The sequence below is a fragment of the Trichogramma pretiosum genome, unplaced genomic scaffold, assembly GCF_000599845.2.
Source record: "Trichogramma pretiosum strain Unisexual culture from Peru unplaced genomic scaffold, Tpre_2.0 scaffold28, whole genome shotgun sequence".
Taxonomy (NCBI): domain Eukaryota; kingdom Metazoa; phylum Arthropoda; class Insecta; order Hymenoptera; family Trichogrammatidae; genus Trichogramma; species Trichogramma pretiosum.
Window position 1 is genome coordinate 1193842 of NW_019641710.1, and position 22956 is coordinate 1216797.

Consider the following 22956-nt stretch of genomic DNA (forward strand, 5'->3'; position numbering starts at 1 on the left):
ATTTCATTCAGTGTCGTAGAAATTTATGAGAAAAATTTACAAGTTTTACGCTCCATTATAAAACATTTTGCGTCGTAAAATAATACATTTTTGGACTTTTTTGAAAAGTACACACGCCGCCTCTTTACTCTAATTATAACAATTAACAATTTTATTAAATATTTTACATTACATCGACCAACGATGGATTCAAAAACAAATCGCATCTTGCGAAATTCAATATATTCAGTCTCTGCATTAGTAATTTACCTATTCGCGATTACATAGAAAAATATTAATAGTGAATATTTTAAAAACACGTTAATATAATACTACATAGGTTCATGGCTTATTAACAGACATTGACATTTTATGGAAAGAATTCTATCTTTGACGCTTATCATATTCAATAATTAAAAATCAAGTATATGTTGTAAAACTGACGTTCAATTTCATAAATTAAACTAATAAATCTTTCATAATATTGCACAGTGATTTATCATTATTGCACATGAAATTTTCTTCAATTAACTGAACTATAATTTTCAAAGTGTGATAAGACAATTTAAAATTATGAAGTGTTCTTTTAAATACTACAGATCTTTATTACCATTAAAAGATCATTTTTGGAAACATTATGAAATTAATGTGATAATACGACTTTGGCTTAATGGCAAGATTTCTATTAAGACGGTATAATTTGAATTTTTTTATAAATCCCAGCTGAACAAGTGATGTTTTACCAGCATGTCGCGCACGCCGTCTTTCATTGGTTGTGAGTGTTCTTTTTTGGGTGGTAACTCCCAATCTGGGTTTAGGTTGAATGCAAAATTACTTAACGTTCTAAGTTCACATTTTATCTGTACCCAACCAGGACTGTTCACAAAACTCCAAGGATAATACCTGTCATCAAAATATTTATCAGTGTATTATTTATAGAAAAAAGTATACCTTAGTGAGATTTAGCCTACCATTTTTGGACAACTTCCACACAAGAACATAGAACTTCCAACCATAAATGTAAAACTTGTTCATTCAAGCCAAGACATATAAGAGAACGAAGTTTTACATCCATTTGAGCGTGAGCGCTATCGTGCGTCAAATTGACGGACTGTACACAGCGATACAACAACTGTAACCAATTTCTTTTGATTATTAAAAGTCTTTTTAACATAAGTGGTTTAAAAAATCATTTCACACCTCTTCAGGAGTCAACACTTTTCCATCTTCATCTAAACGATAGGTTTTGCAAAGCACAAGTCTACTGTACACAGAATTAAAATCTTTTTCAACTTCTCTACTGGCTGCTTCTTCAATAAAAAGCCACGGGTGGCAAGTACCTCCTAAAAAAGAAGGCCTCTTCATACCGTGCTCTAATACAGATTTGATAGCTGGACATAAACCACCACGAACTAAATCGGTAACTGCTTCACTGACAGCATCGTCTCCAGCACAAGTATACTGTTTACTTCTTTCATCTAAAACTTCGACGAATTTAGCAGGAAACCAGCCTTGAAAAAAATATTCTAATGCTTAGTTCATAGTTATTTAAGGTCAACGTTAAAATGAATTTTTAAAATACCTCGAAGACCATTTAACTCTCCGACCCAACAGTGTTCATCCTTTTGACTTATTATAGTAATCACATCGTTCTTTCGAAATCCAAGTTCATCATCATCATGTCTTTCGAAATCTATCAAATTAAGTAATTAAATTTAATGTAATCGATAACTTTAACTTTGTAAAAACCACTTACCAAGTAATGCTTTGGCACGTCGGTTACGTATCCGCGATACATTGATAAAATTTTCGTGATCTTTTGCGTGGCTTTCCATACTATAATCTGCTGTTAGTTGAATACTACCGAGTTTTGGATCTAAGGTAATAAAATGTCTAGCAATCTGTAAAACTGATTCTCTCAAGTCAACTAAAATTTCTGAAAGAAAATTTTAAATTCAATAATATACAGATTATATTTAAAAGAAAGTGCTATTAAACATTCATTTTCATCAATAAATACCTGTTTGTCTAATGTTTTTACATTTCAGATCATCTTCTGTTTCTTCATCCCCAAATAATAGAGTTTCAAGCATAGATTTGGTACGTTTAACTTGTCTCCTAAAAAATAATTATTAAATCATAAAATTACTCCTTATATACATTTTGGATGGTGCATTTTCTTACTTATTTAAATGCTGCTTTGGTAAATTAGGATCTGCATCAGGGTTCCCAACAAGGCCACCTTGATCAGCCATTAAATATGCCAAATGTCTTCTTCTATGCGTATCTACCAATGCCTCTGTAAATGTTCCACTAATTTCTAATGCAACGCCCAAAAGCTGATCTGCATCAGTGATATCTCCAGGAATATCTGATAAGGCATTGAATATTTGTGCGGAGTTTTCCAAAGCTTTTAAATCAGATTCTAAAATAAAGAAAAAACAAATTGCATTTAAAAAAATAATCGTCACTCAATTTATTATAGAAAATAGAGGATTACCTTTAATTTTCAACATTGCTGCTGCTATTTGAAATAGTACTATTGATCCATCACATAGAAAAAGATCCCATATTCTAAGTAATATTTTCATATGAACTACAGATGCAAATAGTGTTAAAAACCAGTTTAAACTTATTAAACTTAGCTCTATATCATGCTGAACAAGAATTTGATCAACATCTGGAAGGACATTAGTAACTATTGTTCGAAGAACACGCTGATCAGCTCTGATACCTAACAAATTATGTATTATTTTACAGTGATTAGATTTGAAAAATGACAGTATATTAGTAATAATAACCTATAAGAGTTGAAGAATAATATGATGCTGGAAGTAAATCTTCTACAATGGTAGCCATCAACCAGAATGCATCCTCTTCTTCAAGCAACAGTAGTAATGAAGCTGCTATGGTTCCTGTTCCTTGACAATATCTTTAAAAAAATATTTAATCAGTATTGTGAATGAATTACATACTTCAAAATAATAAATTATCAATTTTACAGCATACCCTATGTCTGGATACAGCCAGGCAAGTCCTCGCATGACTCTTCTTAGTCTAGGAATGCCAGTACTGTGCAAGTTATTAAAGCAAACATTGGCAGGCATGATTCTAAGGATGTCTTTTTCAATTTGCTTGCTGGTCATCAATGCATCACTGCTCGAAGCTTTTATAATATCTTTGTAGGAGGTTTCTGATGATAATTTTTTGTGTAATGCACCAGACATTTTCATCCAGATTTGTGGTCTAAGTGAATGTGGAATTCCTTTCCTGATCATTTCTCTAAGTTTATCAGTGTGAGGTATACCGTTATCTACTTCGGAAACATTTTTGTCACTATTAAATTCGATTAAGGCTGCCCACTCTAGCCTGTATAAATGATTAGTTCAAAATAAGTTTTTTCAAAAAAAAATAATAATTCTGTGTTATTTAAAAAATAAAATATACCTCTGTCTTGGGTTTTCTGTTAAATGAGATTCCAAGAGTTTTCTTGTGTTTTCATCTAAACAGTTTTCCTTATCAATTCTAAAGCCAAATTCATCAAAGTTACATTCCAATGATGAATCAGATGTGTCATTTTCCTTAAGCTTTGCTAAAATATCTTGAGGCCACATTGAGGGTATAAGAGCAGAAAATGGTCCACCAGGTGCTGGTGACAGCACTTCGCCATTAGACCCTCCAGCGGCGTCATCGGTCTCCTCATCGGATGCAGCTGCTTTGACACTTTTCTATAAAACACGAACACAGTCTTTTAATATTTGTTTTGACATAGATGGGAACCATAACAACAAACAGATTGCATATCTCAAGCGACCAATATTGGAGAATGTCAAAATAAGGTATGCCGTGAAATGATTCAAAATGATTCAAAATGATAATTAAAACATGAATAGAAAGGATTTTGAGAAGTATATTTACTTCGTGTTCTTCTTTTCCCACGTAACCTTCGTGATCGCGAGCACTGAATAAGGATTTAGCGATATCCATTCTGAGAGCAAACTAATGACAACGTCGAATAATAATTAAATCGACGTTCGATCACTTTAAAATAATCAAGATCGTTGAACATTGAAAATTATTAGCGATGAGATTTTGCTGACAGATGCATGCGACTTTTTGGACTTGTGTACATACACGACTGCACTGTGTTGTGTAGGTGGCAGATCGTAGCAGACGCGTACGACGTCGACGGTCGCGCGGCGCACGGACAGAACAAGCGAATAAACTTTCGCGAAAATATCGCGTACCCATCTGCCGACTGCTGCTGCCGCAATAATCGGATATGGTGGCGTTGTTGGTGCTAGTGGTGCCGCGTACTCGATAGCCAACTAGGTTAGGTTAGTTCGTTGAACTGCAGATAACGCGTGCGTCTTTTATATATAAAACGCGAAAAAGTACACACAGATACACGACGGATATTCAAACGTAAGTTCTGAGAAATTTGTTGCGTGAAATCTATTATGAATTCATATCCTTAATTCATTCTTTTGTCTGAAAACAATTATAGAAAATTTATACTATTAATAAATATTGCAATTACAGCTCATTTGCGTGAAAATTCCAAACCCATCATCGAATTTTAAATAAATTTTCCACACACGATTTTTTTCTCCATTTCTTTTTGTACGTTAAATAGTTGGAATAATGGTGCCCGATAATATATGAAAAAATTATTTTGTTTTTTTCTCCTGTGCAAATAAACAAATGCAAAACAGTGCCGCACGTGATGCATATAACCGTGTACAGCTTTTAACAGCCACCACGTGCTCCGCGGAGCTTGACTTGGTGGTTACTCGAGGGAATTTTGTCACTGCGCGCTTCGATTAACGTAAAGCCGCACACCCGAAGCGCCAAAAATACGAGTCAATCGAAACGCAAACGCCAGATTCACGGGATTTTTCCCCGCTCATACTCATTTCGCGGTAATTCATTCAGGAGCGATGAATCATTACGTAATTTTGCGAACGCCCGTGCGCGTACTGGTTTTTTGTCATAAACTATATGCTTTTATTTTTTAATTCACTCGAAATGAATGTCGAGTGTGACATTGAATGAGATCTATTGAATTTGCGTGTTTTTGCGCAACATCGACGGGCGTAATTTTTCTAGTTTAGACTCGCGGCAATTATCGCGCGTCGGAGTGAGCGACGCGCGACGAAAAAAATATTGCTATTGTCGTTCCTCGAAATTCACCGGGCTCCAGTGAACGCGAAAAAGATTTTTTTTATGACCTCACGAACACGAGTATATAGACTCCGAGTTCGATCGCTGGAGGCCAGTGGGTCAAAGCGAGGAAACGTAGGTGTTTGTATATTGTATGACGGCGCGTTTCGTTGCCCACAACTTCTCAAGAGTATTTTCAAGAAAAAAGTACAAAAATACTCGGTTAAAAAGATTAGATTGGACGGAAAGAGTGCGGAAGAGGCGTTTTGCGTCCCACGTGAATCATATTTCAACGCGAGCAAAGTCGTAGTCGAAGCTTGGCGCAATTTCGAAAGAAAATCCATCAAAATTGGAAACGCGCAATACGTAGAGAGAATTTTCAGCAAATATCGCAACTGTCTGTCGGAGCTCAATGTTGGTCGGTTTAGCGTAGGCAAATAAGTGCGCGCGACAAAAGAACTCGGGATAGGGTGTCGTCGGGTCCAAGTGTGCGATTAAAGGAGCCGAGTGTTTCGGAAGCTCGCCACGAACAATAAAATGTAACGTATCGGCTGATGTAACTCCTGGTCGCGGCCGCTATACAGCTGCTACGGGCATAGGTCGATGCGAGGCGAGCCGAGCCGTCGTAGCGCGCGCAAATCGCAAATGGCGACTATCGCCGTCGAGAAACGCACACATAATAGGTATACAGGAGAGCCGCCGTTGCCGCTACTGCAATGTTTTAACTTTTAAGGAGGGCGAAAAATTGGTCGGCTCGTCTCGCAGCTAGCTGGCAGCACGAGCGTCCGTCATCGGCTCGTTCCTTCGTTCGCCTCTTCTATCTCTCTCTCTCTCTCTCGTCCGATGGTTGTTGAATGTTGCGTGTACTTTTCGCTGTGCGCGCGGCGGCCGAACAGCGGCGCGCATGATTCCGCACGAAGCGTCGGTTTCTCGCCGAGCTGCTGCTGCTGCTTTCAGCTTTGCGGGCTGCCTCGCTTCGTTTCGAGCAGCGGCGGAGAGCGACCCGGTGGCGCTGCTTTGCGCCAGTGTTCCCCGCATAAGCGAGCGAGTGAGTCCATCGTACGACGGAGCTCTGCGTGTGCCTCACGATTGCTGCTCGTCCCTCTCGGACTGTGCTGTGCGCGGCTTCTATACGTTTTTCCTCCTTCTGTACAAAGCACACACACATATATTCGTCTTCGTTTCGCACACCAACACACACACACACACACACAGTTACACACCGAGAGACTACTATATAGCCACTATATAGACTCGCGCGCTCTCGTTCGCGCTCTCTCTCTCGCACTCGTATACAAGCACGCAATTCGAGTACCGACGGCACACATGCTCATATCGTTGCTTCGTACATATGCGCAAATAAACGCGTCTGTGTGAGTTCATGATAGCTATAGCTATAGATACAGATAAGTGTCGAGTCTCGCGCGAGAGAGAGATCCCTTGCACGGAGTCTTCTCGTTCTGTGTGTGTATATATATTTATTGTATTATTGTTACAAGTGCTGTGAGAGTACGTGAATATTGTGCCCGTGTGTCAAGAATGTAACCGACGTCGTCGTCTCGTTTACGTCGATCGTCGTCGGTTGGGAAAAAAACGAAGAGCAACGACGGTACACACGAAGAAAAAGAAGAATAGCAGTGCTGCAGTGCTCCGTGAAAAGATCAAGCCGCAGCCAGTGAATGTGTTTCATGCCCATGTGTGTGTTTGTGTATATGTGCCCGCGTGTGTGTATAGATATTAGAGTGTCTGCGCTCATGTAATGTGATTGATAATCCGCAACACACGCACACACACAATCACAAACACACAAACACACACACACATTTATCCAACAAATATATCGACGGAGAAGAGAGAAACAGCGGTTGTGTCTGCCTGCTTCGTACACTGCAGTGATTTTCGCGATATTGTTCATGCCTACATGTCTATCTATATAGGTAATGATAATAATGATCATTGTAACGTATCCTCGGCAGTAGAAGCAGTCGCGGCAGCAGAGCCTAGTGATTGTGCACGGCTGTGTTGGTGCCGATATATGTGTATGTATAATATACACATGCCGTATAAGCCGCCGCGCGCTTCACAGCAGCAGTGTATAATGTGCGTTGTTCGCGTGCGACCGGACGACGACTTTGCTTTGCTGCATAGTGTACTCGTGCAAGTGTGCGTGTATGTCTACGTATACGTGCAAGTGCAGGCCGAGCATAATACGTATAGGCGCGCACACGCACGCATACACCTATGCAACTGCAAATACTTGTGAACGCGACGAGTGTGCGTGTATTGCTGCTGCTACTGCTGCTACTGCTGCACTTTCCGATGTAACGTTTGCGAGAATGTGTTTGTGCGTCAAATTCAGCGAGTGTGTATCTGCATGTATGCGTTATGCACATTGCGGGGTCGAGGCGCGCTCGCGCGCTATTACTCGCCAGCGTTAACAACGCGGTCATCGGCAACGATTAGATATTTTGCCCTGTGTATTTTCGTGCTCGAATGCGGACTTGCGACTTCTTAAACGTCGCTGCAGATCGAAATAAAAAACGGAAAGAATACTCGAGAATTCGCATAAACGCACGAAGGCGAAACTCATCGACTCGGCTACATAAAATACGGAGCAATAGACGGCTCTTTTTGCTCGTGCCGCTCTGGTATACACACATATATATATATGATATACCGCTCGACAGTAGCAGGCGGTTTTAGCGTTCGATTGACTGTTCTCTTCGGGGGCCATCAATAGCATCGCGCAAACAGCCGCATCGTTGTTTTTACCCGCTCCGTAATACTAGTACCACAACTCGACTGGCGCGTTCGCATTAACTCCGGAAAAACGATGAAAAGCTGCAGCTCGGCGGCGTCCGTAACGATCACGTTCTAGGATTTTTTTGTCGGCTGCAGGCCGTCTATATTTATATATCTGTAACGTGGTAATATGTAAGTAAACGTGAAATCAAATACGATAAAAAAATAAACGCTGCAGAGAGCGGCCTTGCACTCGAGTCGGCTGTACTCGGCAGCGGCTACGGAGAGCAAACAAGCTATAGTTCGTTGGCGTCGCTTGGGTGTGCGCGGTGTGTGTGTTTGTGCGTTGTGTATACGCCGTGTGCGCCTCTGCTTGTTCGCTCGCTCGCTCGCTCGTTCGTTCGGCGGCAACGGCAGCGGCGGCGGCACTCGGCAAACTCGCATCGTGCGTTGCAGCCTCTCCTTCTCGCTCTCGCTGCCATATAGTAATGCGGAGCGAGCGAGCGGCGTCCGTACGCTCCTCGCGTATTTCGCTGCCGACGGATCGCCGTCGCCGTCATCGTCGTCGTCGTCGTCGCTGTTGCCGCGCAATATAATGTACGCTTTGCTCACCCCGTATGCGTGTCTGTGCGTGTTTTGCGCCTTACAGCGGCGTGTAGCGCGTGCGTCGCACCCGCTTTGCGTGTGTGCATATATGTGTACACACGCTGTCTGCCTCTCTCTCTCTCTCTCTCTCTCTCTCTCTTTCTTTCTCTTGAACAAAACGCACTAATACAGATGACTCCACGTACTTTCCGCAGTGCTCATGTCAGCCGACGCGTATGTGTACTTGTATTTGTGTTGGGTACTGTGAATGCACACACGCGCACGGCGTACAAATACAGAGAGGCTCACACACACACACACTTTCGCAGCGCGTATGTACAAAGAAAGAGAAAGAGAAAGAGAGCAGCACCCGGAGCCGCCCGTTCGAAAGAGCTATATTCTAGGGAAAAACACGCACGCACACACTCGAAGTACGGCGCGCAACGTCTTTTCCTCGTGTGCTCATCGGAGCCGGTATTTCTTTGTGTACATCTATACGTACACATTATATACAAAGACGGAGAGAGAAAGATAGAGAGACAGAGAGAGAGAGAGAGAGAGAGAGAGTGGCTCATCGGTATATCGAACGACTCTCGCTCTAACGTAAATGTCCGTGTGCGTGTAAATATGTAAGCTAGACAAAAAAAAAATGTCCAGGACCAAGTCGTCGTTAAGGTGGATTGTTTTCGCACGTCATCGTGGCGTAGTCGTGTTATAATTTTGTTGGTCGTTGTTATCGGAAACTGCGCGCGGATGAGTCAGAGGCGCGCGCGCGCGAACGAGGCAACGACGTCGAGGATGTGCAGCAACAACGAGTGCATAATTCAACCGAATGCAAAAACGTCGTCGGCTGCACGAAAAAAACCTTCAGCTCGCCATGGGTTTGCAACATTCGTATGCAGTGTGCAGTTTGCGCGACACGTTATGCAACGCGTTTTGTGGTGTTCGTTTTGTTTTTAAAATGGTTTTACGCCCTTTACGAGTATCTATCTATTACATGTTATATACTTGTGTATAGGTAGTCTTCTATACGTCTACGTCTGCACTGGCCTCTTGCATAGCACACAGACGGCTTTCTCCGTCGCCGTCGTCTGTACGTGCATTGCCCACGGCGTCCATTCGTTTCATTCCGCCTCTCTCGCTATCCGCTGCTTTTCGCTCGAGACTATACGTATACGTACAGGCCTCTGCTGTCGCATGCGTGCGTATCTCCTTGCCAATTCTCTCGTTCTCTCGTTCTCTCGTTCACCGTGTGATTCGGCAATCATTCCTTTTTTTTTGTTTCCCTGCCTTCGGCACCTGGCCCTACTTCTCTCCTGCTCCTTAGTCCATTCCATCTTCCTCATCCTGCTTGCTTTTATCCACTTGCTCTCTCAACTCCACTTTCATCTTTATTTCATTTTGTCGTTTTTGCACTCTTGGCGCTTGTTTACTATATCTCTACGTGTATACACCATCCAGGCGAATAATAACGCAATTACACTGGTATATCTCGAATGAGCGTATTACGAATGCCATTATTTCCAGCCGCAACACTCGCTGTACTGATGCTTGTGCTCTCGTGCTACTGCCGCTACTCATCTGATGCCGATGCCGGCGCATCTCGCGACCACCGCAGTCATTGAAATTTTTCGTTAATCTCGACATTCGTACGCTCTCTTTTCCTTCTCTATAGATCATTCGACTTTCCCGTATATAAGCAAGTTAATAATACGATTTTATTTTTCCTCTCTTTTTTTCGTCGTAAGCATGCGTAACGCTCGCTCTCTTGCATACCCTAGTCTAATTGCACTTCGCCACGGAAGTCTTATAAATATAACCGGTGCACATTGGCGCTGTGCTTCGTACATGTCTATATAGGAGCAGCGCATATACTATACGAGCATGTTACACATAGCATAGATCCGAGAGAGTTGGAAGTGTAAAACGCGCGTAATACGTAAGCCTATATACATCGAAGCAAGAGCAGCGCACCGGTCTACTGCTGTTTCAGTACTACTGTAAGCGCGCACACGCGCGCAGTTGGCCGGCTCCTAGTCGCAGAGACACCTTTCGCGTACGTAACGTCGCCGCCCGGCGCCCAAACTTTTTTTCTGCTCGCTTATTTTTCCGTAATTTCTCTCGTTGTTTTTCGCACCCGGCTTATCGTTAAAATCCCATATATTTCACACACATAAAATATATAAACATAGATGGACTGCTCGATACACGTTCGAGTCTATGCCGCTTTTAGGTAAGAGAATTGTAAAGTGTGCGCGCGCGCGCAATCGATTGAACGTAACGTGTTTAATGCGACCGTGTTTCAAGTATATAGTTGTGTGCGTGTCCGCGTCCGTGAGTGTGCTATACCTGTGTTATGTGTATTATATCTCGTCGAATCTGCTGCGGCAGCGAATGTACGACCGTGCTCGAAAGAGGAGCACGCGAGAAGAAAAATACATCGGAGTGTACAATTTTTAACGTATGCGGCAAGTGGCGCGCGCTAATGTTTGTTTGCTCTTTAAAATAATATCTTGCTTTGACAATCACTAGTACCGATTATTCGATTTAAAGTATATAATAAGAAAAATGTTTATATACGCTACCCGCTAAAATATAAGAAATTTAAAATATCACATTTGTCAGTATAACACACGCGAGCCGGTATTAAATGTATTAACGCGCGCACACAAAGACGTGTCGACCGGCGGGCGGCTACACCACTACGCGATGAGACGCAGTCAGACAGTCGCGAGCGGTGATATCACGTGCACGAATGTGTCGGCAGTTTTTCTTTCCTTTTTTTCTTTTTTTTTTTTTTTTTTTGCCGCGCAACTTCTCTACTCGTGTGTCTCTGCCTTCGAGCTCTTCTCAAGTCGCAGCGATTCTCTGACATATATTAACTTTAAACGTGCATGTGTGCGCCTTACGTTACAGTTCTGTAAATATCTTTCCCGCTCTATGAACTCTTCTATTCTTGCTAAAATATTAACAAGCTTTATTACTACTTAATGTACCTACCGCGGAGTAAAAGTGTACAAAAAATTGGTATACGATGTTGCACTGCCTCGGGATGTGTGCGTTAAAATGCGAATGTTATTATAGATACACATTAATAATATGTCAACTCACTGTGTTTGCGACACTATATTGATTGTTAATTTTTGTTCCCTATTTTACAGTGGAATACAGACACTAATGATGAAAAGTAATAGACATCTGTAAGCGGATCCACAGGAAAACTGTCGCAAACACTGTGATTATAATCACAAAACGTGAGTAGTAAACAATTTTTTTTGTTTTTACTTTTTTTTCTGCTCTAGTCAATTTCATGCAATCGTTCAGACACGGTATAATCTCTTTTGATTACGACCTTCTTGTCATTTTTGTTGCATATTATAAAGCTAAAAATGTATGTGAAATTCAAGTATACTCGCGTCAATGTATATTCTAAAATTGTTTGTTAAAAGAATTAATGACGAGCCAAAAAGTGAATCGTAAAATAACGAAAAGATTAATTGCAAAGTAAATCATGGTATTGCATCATTGTGTTTATAAATAAATTGCAGGTTATTTTCTCACATGGTTCAAAGTGCTGCAATCAATAAATTTTGCTTCAACTATGATGGCTTATCAGCTGTTTTTCTATTCAAAGTTCATTGATGTTTATCACTTCATATCTGATTTAATTCAATTCATAATACAGTCTGAAATGAAGTCATACTTATCTTATTGAATAGAATTAATTCAAGTTTCTAATAATATGAAATATTAATTAATTTTTGGACGAAATAGTGATGTTCCGTATATTTACGGAATTCCGTGTTTTATCAGATTTAGATTATGTATATCAGAAAGTGTCTATTAAAGATTGCATGACCTGTTAAATATATTACATAACTCAATGATTGTCTTTATAATAATCAGTAAAAGTCTCATGCCAAAATGATTTGAATGAAATGAATTACATTGTTCAACAAATGTTTAATGCAGACTTTTTTATTTGACAGATCTAAGCTGGTAAAAAAATCACTGGATTCGGAGCCAATTGTAATTGGACAAATTTCCAAGACAAAGGCAAAGAATATTATCAAAGAGATAAAAAGTGATACCAGTTGAATACTTGCTCGGAAAGTTGGACGGCAAAAGATCATAACTTCAAGGTTAGCTGAAGTTGCTGGTTCTAAGAACTCTGCCAAAGTGCATACCTACATCAATTGGTGCATTAATTAAGCAGCCCAGCAATGGTGCAGATAGCGTGGGACGGTGACGATGGATGAATGGGAGTGAGCCCGGCGGAGCTTTGGACGGTGCGGCTCCGGCAGCAGGAGAGGACGCGGCGACGTAACAGCTGCAACAGCGTCGTGGCTGGTCAGTCCCCTTGGCTGGATGTCGAGCCGTCAGCGCTGGCGACGTCAGTGGCAGTGATGGCCCCTGCTCTGACGGAAGCCGGACCTCAGAAGCCTGAGAATCTGATACCAGCGCTGCCGGCCGGCGGCTTTTTAACCGCCGAGCAGGCCAAGCAGGTTTGTCTCAGTGCATCGGTGCATCTCCCGAAATCGTCGAATGTGAACAATAAGCCGAAAGTAAGAATTTTATTGAAACATCTCAATCACGTTCTTTAGTTTATTAATCGAGCATTTAAAAGTGTGAATGATCTGCTATCAATACTATTCCTTATTTTATTTCGATTTATTGCACATTTTATTTGAATGATTTAATTTATTACATTTTCTTCCAAGCTTTATCAAATCTTTTAACTCGAAGAAAGTATTTATCGCATTCAATGAGAAAAACGAGCTTTAAGCATGTCGCTCAATAAATTTAAAAAGTATCGAATCGTAAATATTTTTTTTATTTAAAATTTATTTGAATAGTTAAAATGATTGGTTAAACTTCAATAGAATTTAAATAACGACTAAAACAGATCGCTAATTACCCGATTTTAAATTACAGATCTGTCAAGATCACGAGGTCCTGGCTCAATTCGTTGTCTCAGCTAACGTCCAGCCAACAAAAATTGACGATCAGTGTTTGCACGGTATTCCAAAGGATCTGATAAACGATGTCATCAATCTTAAATTCAGCAGTGGTCTCGATAGTTTGTCCGACCTGATTATAAATAAAAAAGATTCGCTGGCAGTTGCAGCGGAGGAGACAGAAGTGGGTGACGAGTATAGGGACGCTATAATGAGTGACCAATCCATGGATGATCAAGCCAACAACATGTGTTTCTTTAAATCGATTCCTTACCCTACTGGTACTCCAGAGGAGGAACAGGAAAGTCGCAATATTTCCACTGATTCCATGACTGCAGCTGCATCATCAACATTAAATGTCCAAGAAAAGCAAAACGACGTTGACGAAGACGGTTTAGAACAAATCATGGGCTTCGCTCAAACTGTCGATCTTGGACATAATGTTGATGATATACTACAGGTAAGACTTGAATTAACAAGTAGGCAATACTTTTAATTATATTCGAAACAAAAACAACTCATTTTTAATTTATAGGTAATAAAGTCAATGGAGGAAAACGATGCAGGGGCAGAAGAAAACCGATTGACAAGCGAGGGCCTTGTTGGAGGCGTATCATCCCAGTCAGCGGAAGGTGTTCCCGAAATTTTTCAAGACAGTGAACCATTTTCCTTGAATCTCCTTAGTGACGTGGATGTGATAGGTTTATGCAGTGAACAACTAACGGATCAGTCTATATCTGTTCCATCATCATCTAGTCTTCATCATATTGAGCAGCAGCATGATCCAATGCTGTTGCAACAGCAACAAGAATCAGCAAGATTGAATGCAGTGAGTCAACAACAAACTGTTGTAGAGAAACGGCAGCACGAACTTGAGCGGCGAGCGTCTTTCCTGGCAAGGCGACTTCGTAAGATTCAATCGCGTTTGGTAGCCGAACATGCTGCCGAGCAAACAGGAAACGTGTTACAGTTAGCTCAACAAAGTGCAAAAAAGAACTTGATCGATGATTTATCAAATCTTGGATCGAAAGCGGGTGTTAATCGAAATTTTCCAGAGCTTTCGGGTAGTCTTAGTTCCTTTCTCAACAAGCTTCAAAAGAGTTGTAGTGCCCAGAGTAACAGTATAGCTGTGAGGCAGCGGAATACGTGTCGGTACTTTGGTGCAGGATCGAAAGATTTTAACGGCCCACAGCAACCACTTGGTCGTGGAACAGTATTTGGCATGACCCAAATTAAGCTTGATGGTAAAGAACTCGAAAATGTGTGCGGTCCTTTAACTTCAAAGATTAAGGTATTGCAAAGCGCCTACGATTCTGAGTGCACTGCCTCGAGCAGTGATTGTGACAGCTGTGATGAACTTCAAACTTTCAACAACCCTCATCAGCAACATTTACCAGTGTGAGTAAACTTAATTTATTCTCTCGATCATTTACGAACAATAACTCGGAATTAACAGCATTACTAGAAAAACATTTTCTTCTTTGAATTTCATCCCAACAAATACTAGCCTCATTTCTCATTTATTTTTATAAAAAATCTATTGTTTAATACTATACTTAGATATTTGAAGAATTTAGCCGCATTTTATAATTATAAATTTGCTCCATAAGTAGTAAAGCGTATTCTAGCAAAAATGTAAATTCTGAGTTAGTTAAATTAATTAAATCGAAATATCTTATGAACTAAGTATTTTCTCATTTAACATCATCGTTCCGATTTTTGTCGATAATGCATTTTCCGTTAGATCGATGAATTCATGAATATATTTGTTATTGGCACGAAAAATCGTTAAAAGCTTCGTGTAGTTAAAGTAAAAGAGACTCGAAATTTTTATTTTTATGGTTCGACCTCTTTGTTTTCTTCTTTCTTCATGATTGTTTTCAATATCAAGTACAATTCACTTGGAATTTGTTTTGCTGCTTAAAATGAATTTTTCATTATTAAGTAAACTGTAATTTTTTCACGAATCTGTCCAAAACCCAAATTGTCATAGCATGCTAAACTCCTGCCTTTTAATTATCGGGGTTTTCAACAATGAATATTAATATATTTGAAAATTTCTGAGCTCGTCTCAGCGGTCATTGTGTTGATTTATTTACCATGACTTTCGCGGAGCTACCGAAATATTCACTACTCTTGTTAGCGTCTGATCCACCCATGCCAAAATAAATATTGATGTTGAACGTTTTAATCTTGATCCATACGTCATTTGCTCATTGACAAAGTATTTTCCGAAGAACACGTGTATTATTGCAGACAAACCTGATACATCACTCACGAGCTTATCACTCGGCAAATATTCAAAATATCGATTTTGTCCGTATCTCAACGTAGTCCTTCATAAACATACTTGTACGCAAGTCTACTACATAATGGCATTAGGACGTTGATTGCGTTAACTTTTAATGCGTATTTATTTATATAAATGGGATTATTTTATTTACTAAATACTAGCCAATCGTTATTGCAAATGTATTGGAATTAGAGCCTAACGTCCACTTGGATAGTCATACATACGGTACCGCTCAAAAACGTCAGCATGCATGAAAACCCTAACGAAAATAAACTCGAATATACCGCCTCTAATTCGAGCACTCTCCTTACTATTTACGCTGAAGCCCCAAAAAACATGATATTTTTCGAAAAACTTCTTCGTCATTCGACGTAAGTCCATATGTTATGCTCCGAACGCCGCCAAAGTTCTGGCGTTACAAAAGATTGGTGACGTACAAAGCTGACGCTATCAGATTTATCGATTATACCTGCGCCCAGCGGCTTTCAGACGCTTGTATAATTGTGTAGGTAGCTCTGTACCTTCGTGGCCACGAAATTGCTTTGGTATTCTAAACCCTCCTTGTACATTAGGCGCGTTGGGCTTTTCATGTTTTAAGATTCGTCGAGAGAGTAAATATTTGCGCATGCAACGATAAGATTATCTATTCGAGAATTAAGACATCGGAAAAGTTGTTGGATTGTTCAAAGTCGAAATCCAGAAAAAGCAGTCTTTTTTTTACTCAAAAAATAGAGAGAAAAATAATTTGGAACTTGAAAAGCAGCAGCTTTTGGTACAAATATCGCTTTTAAGTCTAACATTTCACAGCGATGAACATATGCGTTCGGGCAAAGTATGAGCGCGCGCGTAAATACGAACACTTGCACGCAAGCTCTCTCTCTCTCTCTCTCTCTTACACATGCATAGGCACACAGTTTTATGTGTGCTGTACGTATTATACAGCACGTACTCGTATACATATATTCATGGCCGTGAGCAGACTATTGCTGTAAAGGGGAGGAGAAAAGGGTTTGCCCCGTGCAATAGGGAAAGCGCATAGTCAGCCACTCCCTTGAATTGTATGAGTGCGACGAGAGCTTAGCCGGCCGGCTTATACGTATACGGCGCTCGGGTGTGTACGTGCGCGTGCCAAACGGAGCCGAAAACTCCAAAAATGACGGCCTTCGATAAGAATATTTTTTTCTCCGTTTCGACACAGTCATCGCCTTTGCCGGCGCAAAGATTGTACTTCTAATGATAAATAACGTGACCTTAAGCTTCCAAATTACCATGAGAGACGAGTTTTACGCGCCTTTTACAATGAAAATGTTCAATTATGAAGTGCAATTTTTGGTACTTTTCGATCCGTATACTATATCAGGCTATAGTCCAAAAGTATCATGTATTCAATTTTTTTCGATGTTAAATTATTACAATCGAGTTATTTGATAGATTCGCATGAACAATAACCAAAGGTAACGTTTGTATCTGGATCAACGCTTTTGTTTCTAAATTTACACTAGCTTTATTATATAAAAAATAGAATCCGATCGACATGTCTCGAGGAATTTGCATGGTATTTGCACAATTAATCGCTCAGACTACCATTCGATAATCCGATCACACTTTGCTCTCACTCGGCAAACGCAGAGCGATACCTCGACGTCTTCGCAAGATCATCCCCAACCATTCTGCAGCTTTCGACGGTTAATTATTCAAAAGCTGAAACGCACCTAGGTACATCGTGAGACCGTATATCATGTTCCAGAAGCCTGGAATTGTTTTACAGAAAAAATCATGCATCCGGTGTCGCTTTCGGTGCTGCTGCTGCAACGCGCCCGAAACAATCGCGGCTGTATTTTCTCGCACGCCTGCAAAGTACGGCTTTCGCGTCAATTTCAGCGGCTGCTCTCTCGAGTAGTACTTTATCACGCACCAACGGATACAATGCTTCTGTCTCGGTTGTTGCGACGAGGACGACAATGTCGACCGAACAGCCGCACGCTTATACACTATCTCTATTTCGCCGCCATGCTCTCGCGTAAGATAGATTATATTCGAGTACGAAGAGCACAACTCGCTCGCGTATATAGCGTGTATAGATACGCGCGTTATGTGGCGCGCGAGATACAGTCAAGGATTGTATAACAACTATGCGCGGCCGACACGTGCATCGATGTATTAATCAGCGGCGTATTTACGATCACGTTTCTCATCGCAGGCCCTCCACACACACACACACGCTCTATTTCATGGGATTGTGACGCCGCTGCCGACACAACCACCACCACCACCACCACGACTAGTACCGTCGCGCGCGCGATCGATTACTCGCTTCATTTGCCGAGTAAAAACAAGCCTCTGTACAATATATAACTTTGCCGTTCTTTAAAAGTTACGCAATATCTCGCAACTTTCTCGAAGAATGAAATAATTCGACTTCTTACACAAAGGCTCACTTTTATCCCGTCGATTATTCTATGCTTGCACTAGTTATGCTGCCGCATGTATCATGACGACCCTCTTACGCAATCACTCACGTGCTCTGCACTCTCTGCGCGTACCCAGGCTTTGTCCTCCCGGTGGGCCGATATAGATACTCTGACCGAAAAAACACTTACTTATTTTTATCGATAATTTTTTCAGAAACATGCGTGAAAAAAACAAAGCCCTGAATTTGACTTCTTAACATTGCAGTTCGAAACGAGCCGCATGGCGATTCGCTCAAGAACGGGCGGCTCTGGCGTCACGCTGGACGTGGCTGCAAGCTCAAATATCGGAACTCGAATACAAGATCAGACACACATACGAAATCCAGAAGCAGATGAGACTGGCCAAAGGTCCTGTCGTTCTCGAAGCCGCTTCACCACCTCCGCTACAATCTAGGGTCAGCCCGATGACGTCGTATGACGATATAGCGTCGACGATCACGAGTACAACCACGTCCATGGTCAACGGATTCAGCAACTTGGTGCCGAACAATTCCCCGGCGACCCCGGGCCTAAATTCAATTGGAGCCTCGTCGTCTGGAGCAGCACGTACCCGGCCTCTGGTTAGAAGTCAATTCCGCAAACGGAAACTAGTTCGGATCGAGGGACTTCACGAGATTTTACCAAAGGTTGCGAGACCGTCTACGATAAAATGCCACTGCGATGGTACCAAGTCATCTTGTATAATCTGCACAGGCAGATGTGAACCTATGGCTGGTCACGCGCACGATACCATGTCGGTGCAAGAACGTATTGCGACCCTGGATGCGTGTCATCATCCTGTGCTTACCCTTCGAGACGGTAAGAGTATTTTCTTTATCTCGACTTTTCGGCGCATAGGTAAATTAATTTCTTCTGACTAAAATTCAAAATATACGTCTTGTTTTTTCAGAAGTTACTCAATCGGTTCATTTTGATGCCGTCATGAGATCTAATGAATGGCAGCAAAAAATAATGAGAGGCGGTATGCGAGTTTCTAAAGTAAAGGATAAGGATACGACTGAAAGGAAAACCAAAAAAGTATCTGAAAGACCCAAGTACCCTGCATCGCGAGTAAGGAAGTCAACGACTAGTTTGTGTAGCGAAAGTAAGTAGCCAAAGATTTTAAATAAATGTAAAGATTTTTAACGATTACTAATGGAATTTAAACTCGTTTTTAGAAATAAAGAAAAAAGTCTTGAACAGTACCCGCACTCGTAACAACAAATCGGGAACGACGCGCAAACGACCTTCGGCGAAACAGCAACAATCGCAGCAACATCAACTTCAATCACAATTGCAACAACAACCTGGTTCGGCTTTGCCAACGCCGTTGCATACGGATGAAGATGAAGTTGGAAGTGTCCTGTCATATTCCAGCAAGTATTCGTCACCAGTTGCTTCGCCTTACAATGCTGCTATTTCGACACATGCACCGGATAAGACTACATTCAAGGAAAGATCCTCCTCAAATTCCCACAAGTAAGTATTCGTTATTAATATTAAAAATGATCTAAATATTGAGCCTAAATTTTTTAGCAAAAAAAGTAATTATGTTCATTATTTTCATTCATATGCGTGTTTTATACTTTCTTTCAGTAATAAAAGCGACTAAATTGTTATTATTATTTTATCGAGTTCTTTAAACATAAACAAAATAAAATTTGCATTTTTCGTTGATTCAAAGTTATAATTTGAATTTTAAAGTAAAAAGAAATTAGCTTTGACTAATTCCCATTCTAGCCATTATTACAAAAATTACTCTTTTATTGATCGATTATTGTAGAGTCATGGTCATAATTTTTTAAAGGTCTATAACGAAATTCATGCATGTTAAACTTAGTGCTTATGTCAAGTATAAAATGATAGTTCGATTACAATAAATTAATTTTCGAATCGGATTAACTAATTCGTTCATTGCTAAGCAACTCAGTTGTTTACTTAAATTCAAAGTCTTCATCTAAGGTTAACACGATTGTTTATTTGGATTTTTCAGTAGGATACGACAAAACTCTTTCGACATCGATAATATTGTGATACCATACAGTGTCGCTGCAGCAACAAGGCTAGAAAAACTGCCCTACAAAGAAATTCTTATACCACGGTATGCGTTTTCGTATTTCTATATTTGTGTATTTTAATAACAAAGCACTGATCTTTTATTTTTTGTATCAATTGAATTATTTTAGTTGGAGGCGATGTGACACAGAAGAATCTGATGTTAAAAACGGGACAGTTCAGAAATCAAATGTAGATAAAGATGTAAGAATGCAATTATATACTTCTAAGAATTTTCATTTAATTATTTTTGTTTCATTTTTGATTTAAAATATTTGAATATTTTGCATTTTTTAGGTTGAGGATATTTCCGAAGAAACAATAAGATTGAGACACGATCGCAGCGAAAGAGAGGAAACTAGCCGTTTTAATAATAGTAAACATTTGCCATCTTACGGGAGAAGAAAAAGTCGACGTACAGACAGCAATAAACCAGACAGCGGCGCAAATACACCAGGTAATGTTAAAACGATACGCAGCCTTTAATGGTTAGCTTAGTAGCAATTTTCTTTTTCATACCAGTGGCCCGAAAGTGACTACTTCCCTGCCGTTGCGCAAAGCGGGAAGAGCGATTTTCAGGCCACTAGGTATGAAAAGTAGTATACATGCCTATGTCGCGAAAAAAGTCCCAAAGCACGTATTTATCGGCCTAGGTTTCGCCTTGGCCACTAATTACACGTACTCTAGGACTTTTCTGTTTTTCGCGGCCCAAGGCAGTAATATACTATTCATTCAATGTACGAATCGAAAGGTCATGCAATTATTAAATATTTGCATTGTTTGAAAAAATTCACGATTGACTTGCTCTAAACCACTGTGATAACCATCAGTATTATTCGTAAAATAAACAAATAACGTAGAATAAAGTTTTACATAAAAAATTCACTCATTTTTTAAATCCATTTTAATTGCTTGATTTCATATTTAAATAAAAAAATTACAGTAAAATCTAACCGTTTCCATAATCATTTATAACAAAAAATAACTAACTCAAAATAAATAAGAACAAAAATTACGACCCATTGTAGTCACTTACTTTATTACCCATGTTGTAATTTACAAATTGTTTACTTCTCAAAGTATTTTTGATTATAACTCTGTTGGAGTTTTTATTTAGGCGAATAAATTTAAATTAAATATAAATTGAGGATATGTCTGTACTCCTAGTACATACAATATAATTGCACTAGTTAATTCTGATTTGTCAGAATTCAAATATCAACTGAAGATTTAAAAAAAATACCTCAAAAACATCTAAAAAAAAAAATTATTTCCGAGGTATTGTACTGATGAATTTTGGTAGGTAAATAATATTGAAAATCTATGAAACCAATAATCTGCTACTGTGTTCTGCTATAAACAAAATCCCTTAAAGGAAAGCTCCATGGCCCTTCGATTACGTACAAAAATAAATTTAAACTTAAAAAAAAAAAAACAAAGAAATAGAAAAAAACGAAATCGAACGGGCCCGATTCTTTTCAGACGTTGCTATGTCACCACGCCCTGCATCAGAAAATGAGGCTACGTCACCAGCGCCTCAACCAAATAATCATCCAATTGAGGTAAATATTTTGTTTTAATGAGTACACTCTTTTAAAGTTATACTTTTCAATTGTTCACTGTATACTACTTATTATATGACCGAATTCTTTTTTCACGAAACACAGATCATAGCACCGCTAGTCCCCCCGTACGAGCCAAGAAGATTCCCACTGAGCGATGCCGATTATCAGCAGTTATTAGCCGAAACGGATACTACCGTACGTTCAATTCCTAATGAGATTCCGGAAATAGCATCTGCTTCTCCGAAAGATGATAAAATTGAGGTAGATTGAGCCTTACGGTTTACAATCTATCTCATTCTTCAATATATCTTATAAAATTTTCGTAATATTTTAGTTGCTGGAAACTGAAGCTGACCGAGAATCAGATTCAACTGAATCTGCCCTGTGTGATATGGAAGGAGAGGATCCAAATGATCCTGAATGGACAGTAGCCGAAGAAAAAGAAACGGAAAAGGATCGAATTCGACCTACAGCCAAAAGATAGGAGAAGCTAGTTAGAAGCTTTATGCTTTTAGCGCGCATATCGACTTTAATCGCAAGAGTTTGTTTTTCTATGCTAAATGAGCTACTTGTCAATTGTTATGCATACCTGTCTCTGACGACATTGCACTTTGTGTAAACGTATGATAATGTAAAGTGTAATATAATATTTATAAATTTTGTAATTTCACCGACGTTTGCGCTTTAATAGCTTTATCTTTAAAGACAACCGATAGTTTAAAAATTACGCTAAATAGCTTTTTGTATAAAATGAGAAGAATTGAAAAAAAATTAAGACAGATGATTTAAAACTTCTAATAAATAAGGACTTGAAAGAAAAAGCGAATGTATTTATACTCAATTTTTAGATTAGAAATTCAAAAAGATAAACTTGAGTCTCAAAAATGAATAAAAGTGCCAATTCCAATGTTTGCGACATCATTCATAATTAACGAAGTTTTTACATTTTTTTAATATTATCAACTCAGTTGTTCAGTTATTTTTCAAAAACTACGCAAAAACTATTTTTTATCAATCGAAAATTTTGAAAGAATCATAATTCTTTTTTAGTGAAATGTAAACTACTTCAATTTGTGGAAATGATACTATTTTATTGAACGATTATATTTAAATAAAATAAATATGTTAATTGTATATGTGCTGAAATTTTAAATGGACTATTTATT

General features: G+C 39.6%; 2 protein-coding genes across 6 annotated transcripts; one reads left to right on the top strand and one right to left on the bottom strand.

Moving 5' to 3' along the window:
• Positions 1–32: 32 nt before the first annotated feature.
• Positions 33–4403, bottom strand: LOC106658955 (small G protein signaling modulator 3 homolog). Its single transcript, XM_014381175.2, has 12 exons — positions 3898–4403; positions 3427–3707; positions 2989–3348; positions 2781–2911; positions 2480–2713; positions 2164–2404; positions 2000–2097; positions 1736–1915; positions 1562–1672; positions 1180–1490; positions 951–1111; positions 33–882 (listed from the first exon to the last, which is right to left on the bottom strand). Exons 1-12 carry the CDS (start codon positions 3964–3966, stop codon positions 690–692), a joined length of 2370 nt encoding a protein of 789 aa, XP_014236661.1. The 5' UTR covers positions 3967–4403; the 3' UTR covers positions 33–689.
• A 1728-nt stretch (positions 4404–6131) lies between these two features.
• LOC106659110 (KAT8 regulatory NSL complex subunit 1) lies at positions 6132–22936 on the top strand. 5 transcript variants are annotated; one of them, XM_023463175.1, is made up of 15 exons: positions 6133–7079; positions 11631–11723; positions 12459–12611; positions 12686–13034; positions 13405–13887; positions 13963–14825; positions 18397–18989; positions 19081–19275; positions 19349–19649; positions 20164–20271; positions 20357–20429; positions 20523–20682; positions 21708–21787; positions 21893–22051; positions 22125–22936. In XM_023463175.1, the coding sequence occupies exons 4-15, from the start codon at positions 12729–12731 to the stop codon at positions 22272–22274; spliced, it is 3471 nt and encodes a 1156-aa protein (XP_023318943.1). In that variant the 5' UTR covers positions 6133–7079; positions 11631–11723; positions 12459–12611; positions 12686–12728; the 3' UTR covers positions 22275–22936. The 5 variants fall into 5 exon arrangements, with proteins under 5 accessions (XP_023318944.1, XP_023318943.1, XP_014236936.1 ...); XM_023463176.1 differs by having other exon boundaries at positions 6132–7079; positions 12459–13034; positions 20167–20271; XM_014381450.2 differs by having other exon boundaries at positions 12459–13034.
• Positions 22937–22956: the final 20 nt, after the last annotated feature.

Excerpts from the sequence above, each read along its gene's own strand:
- LOC106659110 (XM_014381450.2), top strand. The coding sequence starts at position 12,729 with ATGGGAGTGAGCCCGGCGGAGCTTTGGACGGTGCGGCTCCGGCAGCAG. Across the intron at positions 14,826-18,396 it reads CATCAGCAACATTTACCAGT|TTCGAAACGAGCCGCATGGC; the intron begins GTGAGTAAACTT and ends TTAACATTGCAG. Across the intron at positions 20,430-20,522 it reads AATCAAATGTAGATAAAGAT|GTTGAGGATATTTCCGAAGA; the intron begins GTAAGAATGCAA and ends TGCATTTTTTAG.
- LOC106658955 (XM_014381175.2), bottom strand. The coding sequence starts at position 3,966 with ATGGATATCGCTAAATCCTTATTCAGTGCTCGCGATCACGAAGGTTAC. Across the intron at positions 3,708-3,897 it reads TGGGAAAAGAAGAACACGAA|AAAAGTGTCAAAGCAGCTGC; the intron begins GTAAATATACTT and ends CGTGTTTTATAG. Across the intron at positions 2,912-2,988 it reads TGGCTGTATCCAGACATAGG|ATATTGTCAAGGAACAGGAA; the intron begins GTATGCTGTAAA and ends ATTTTTTTAAAG.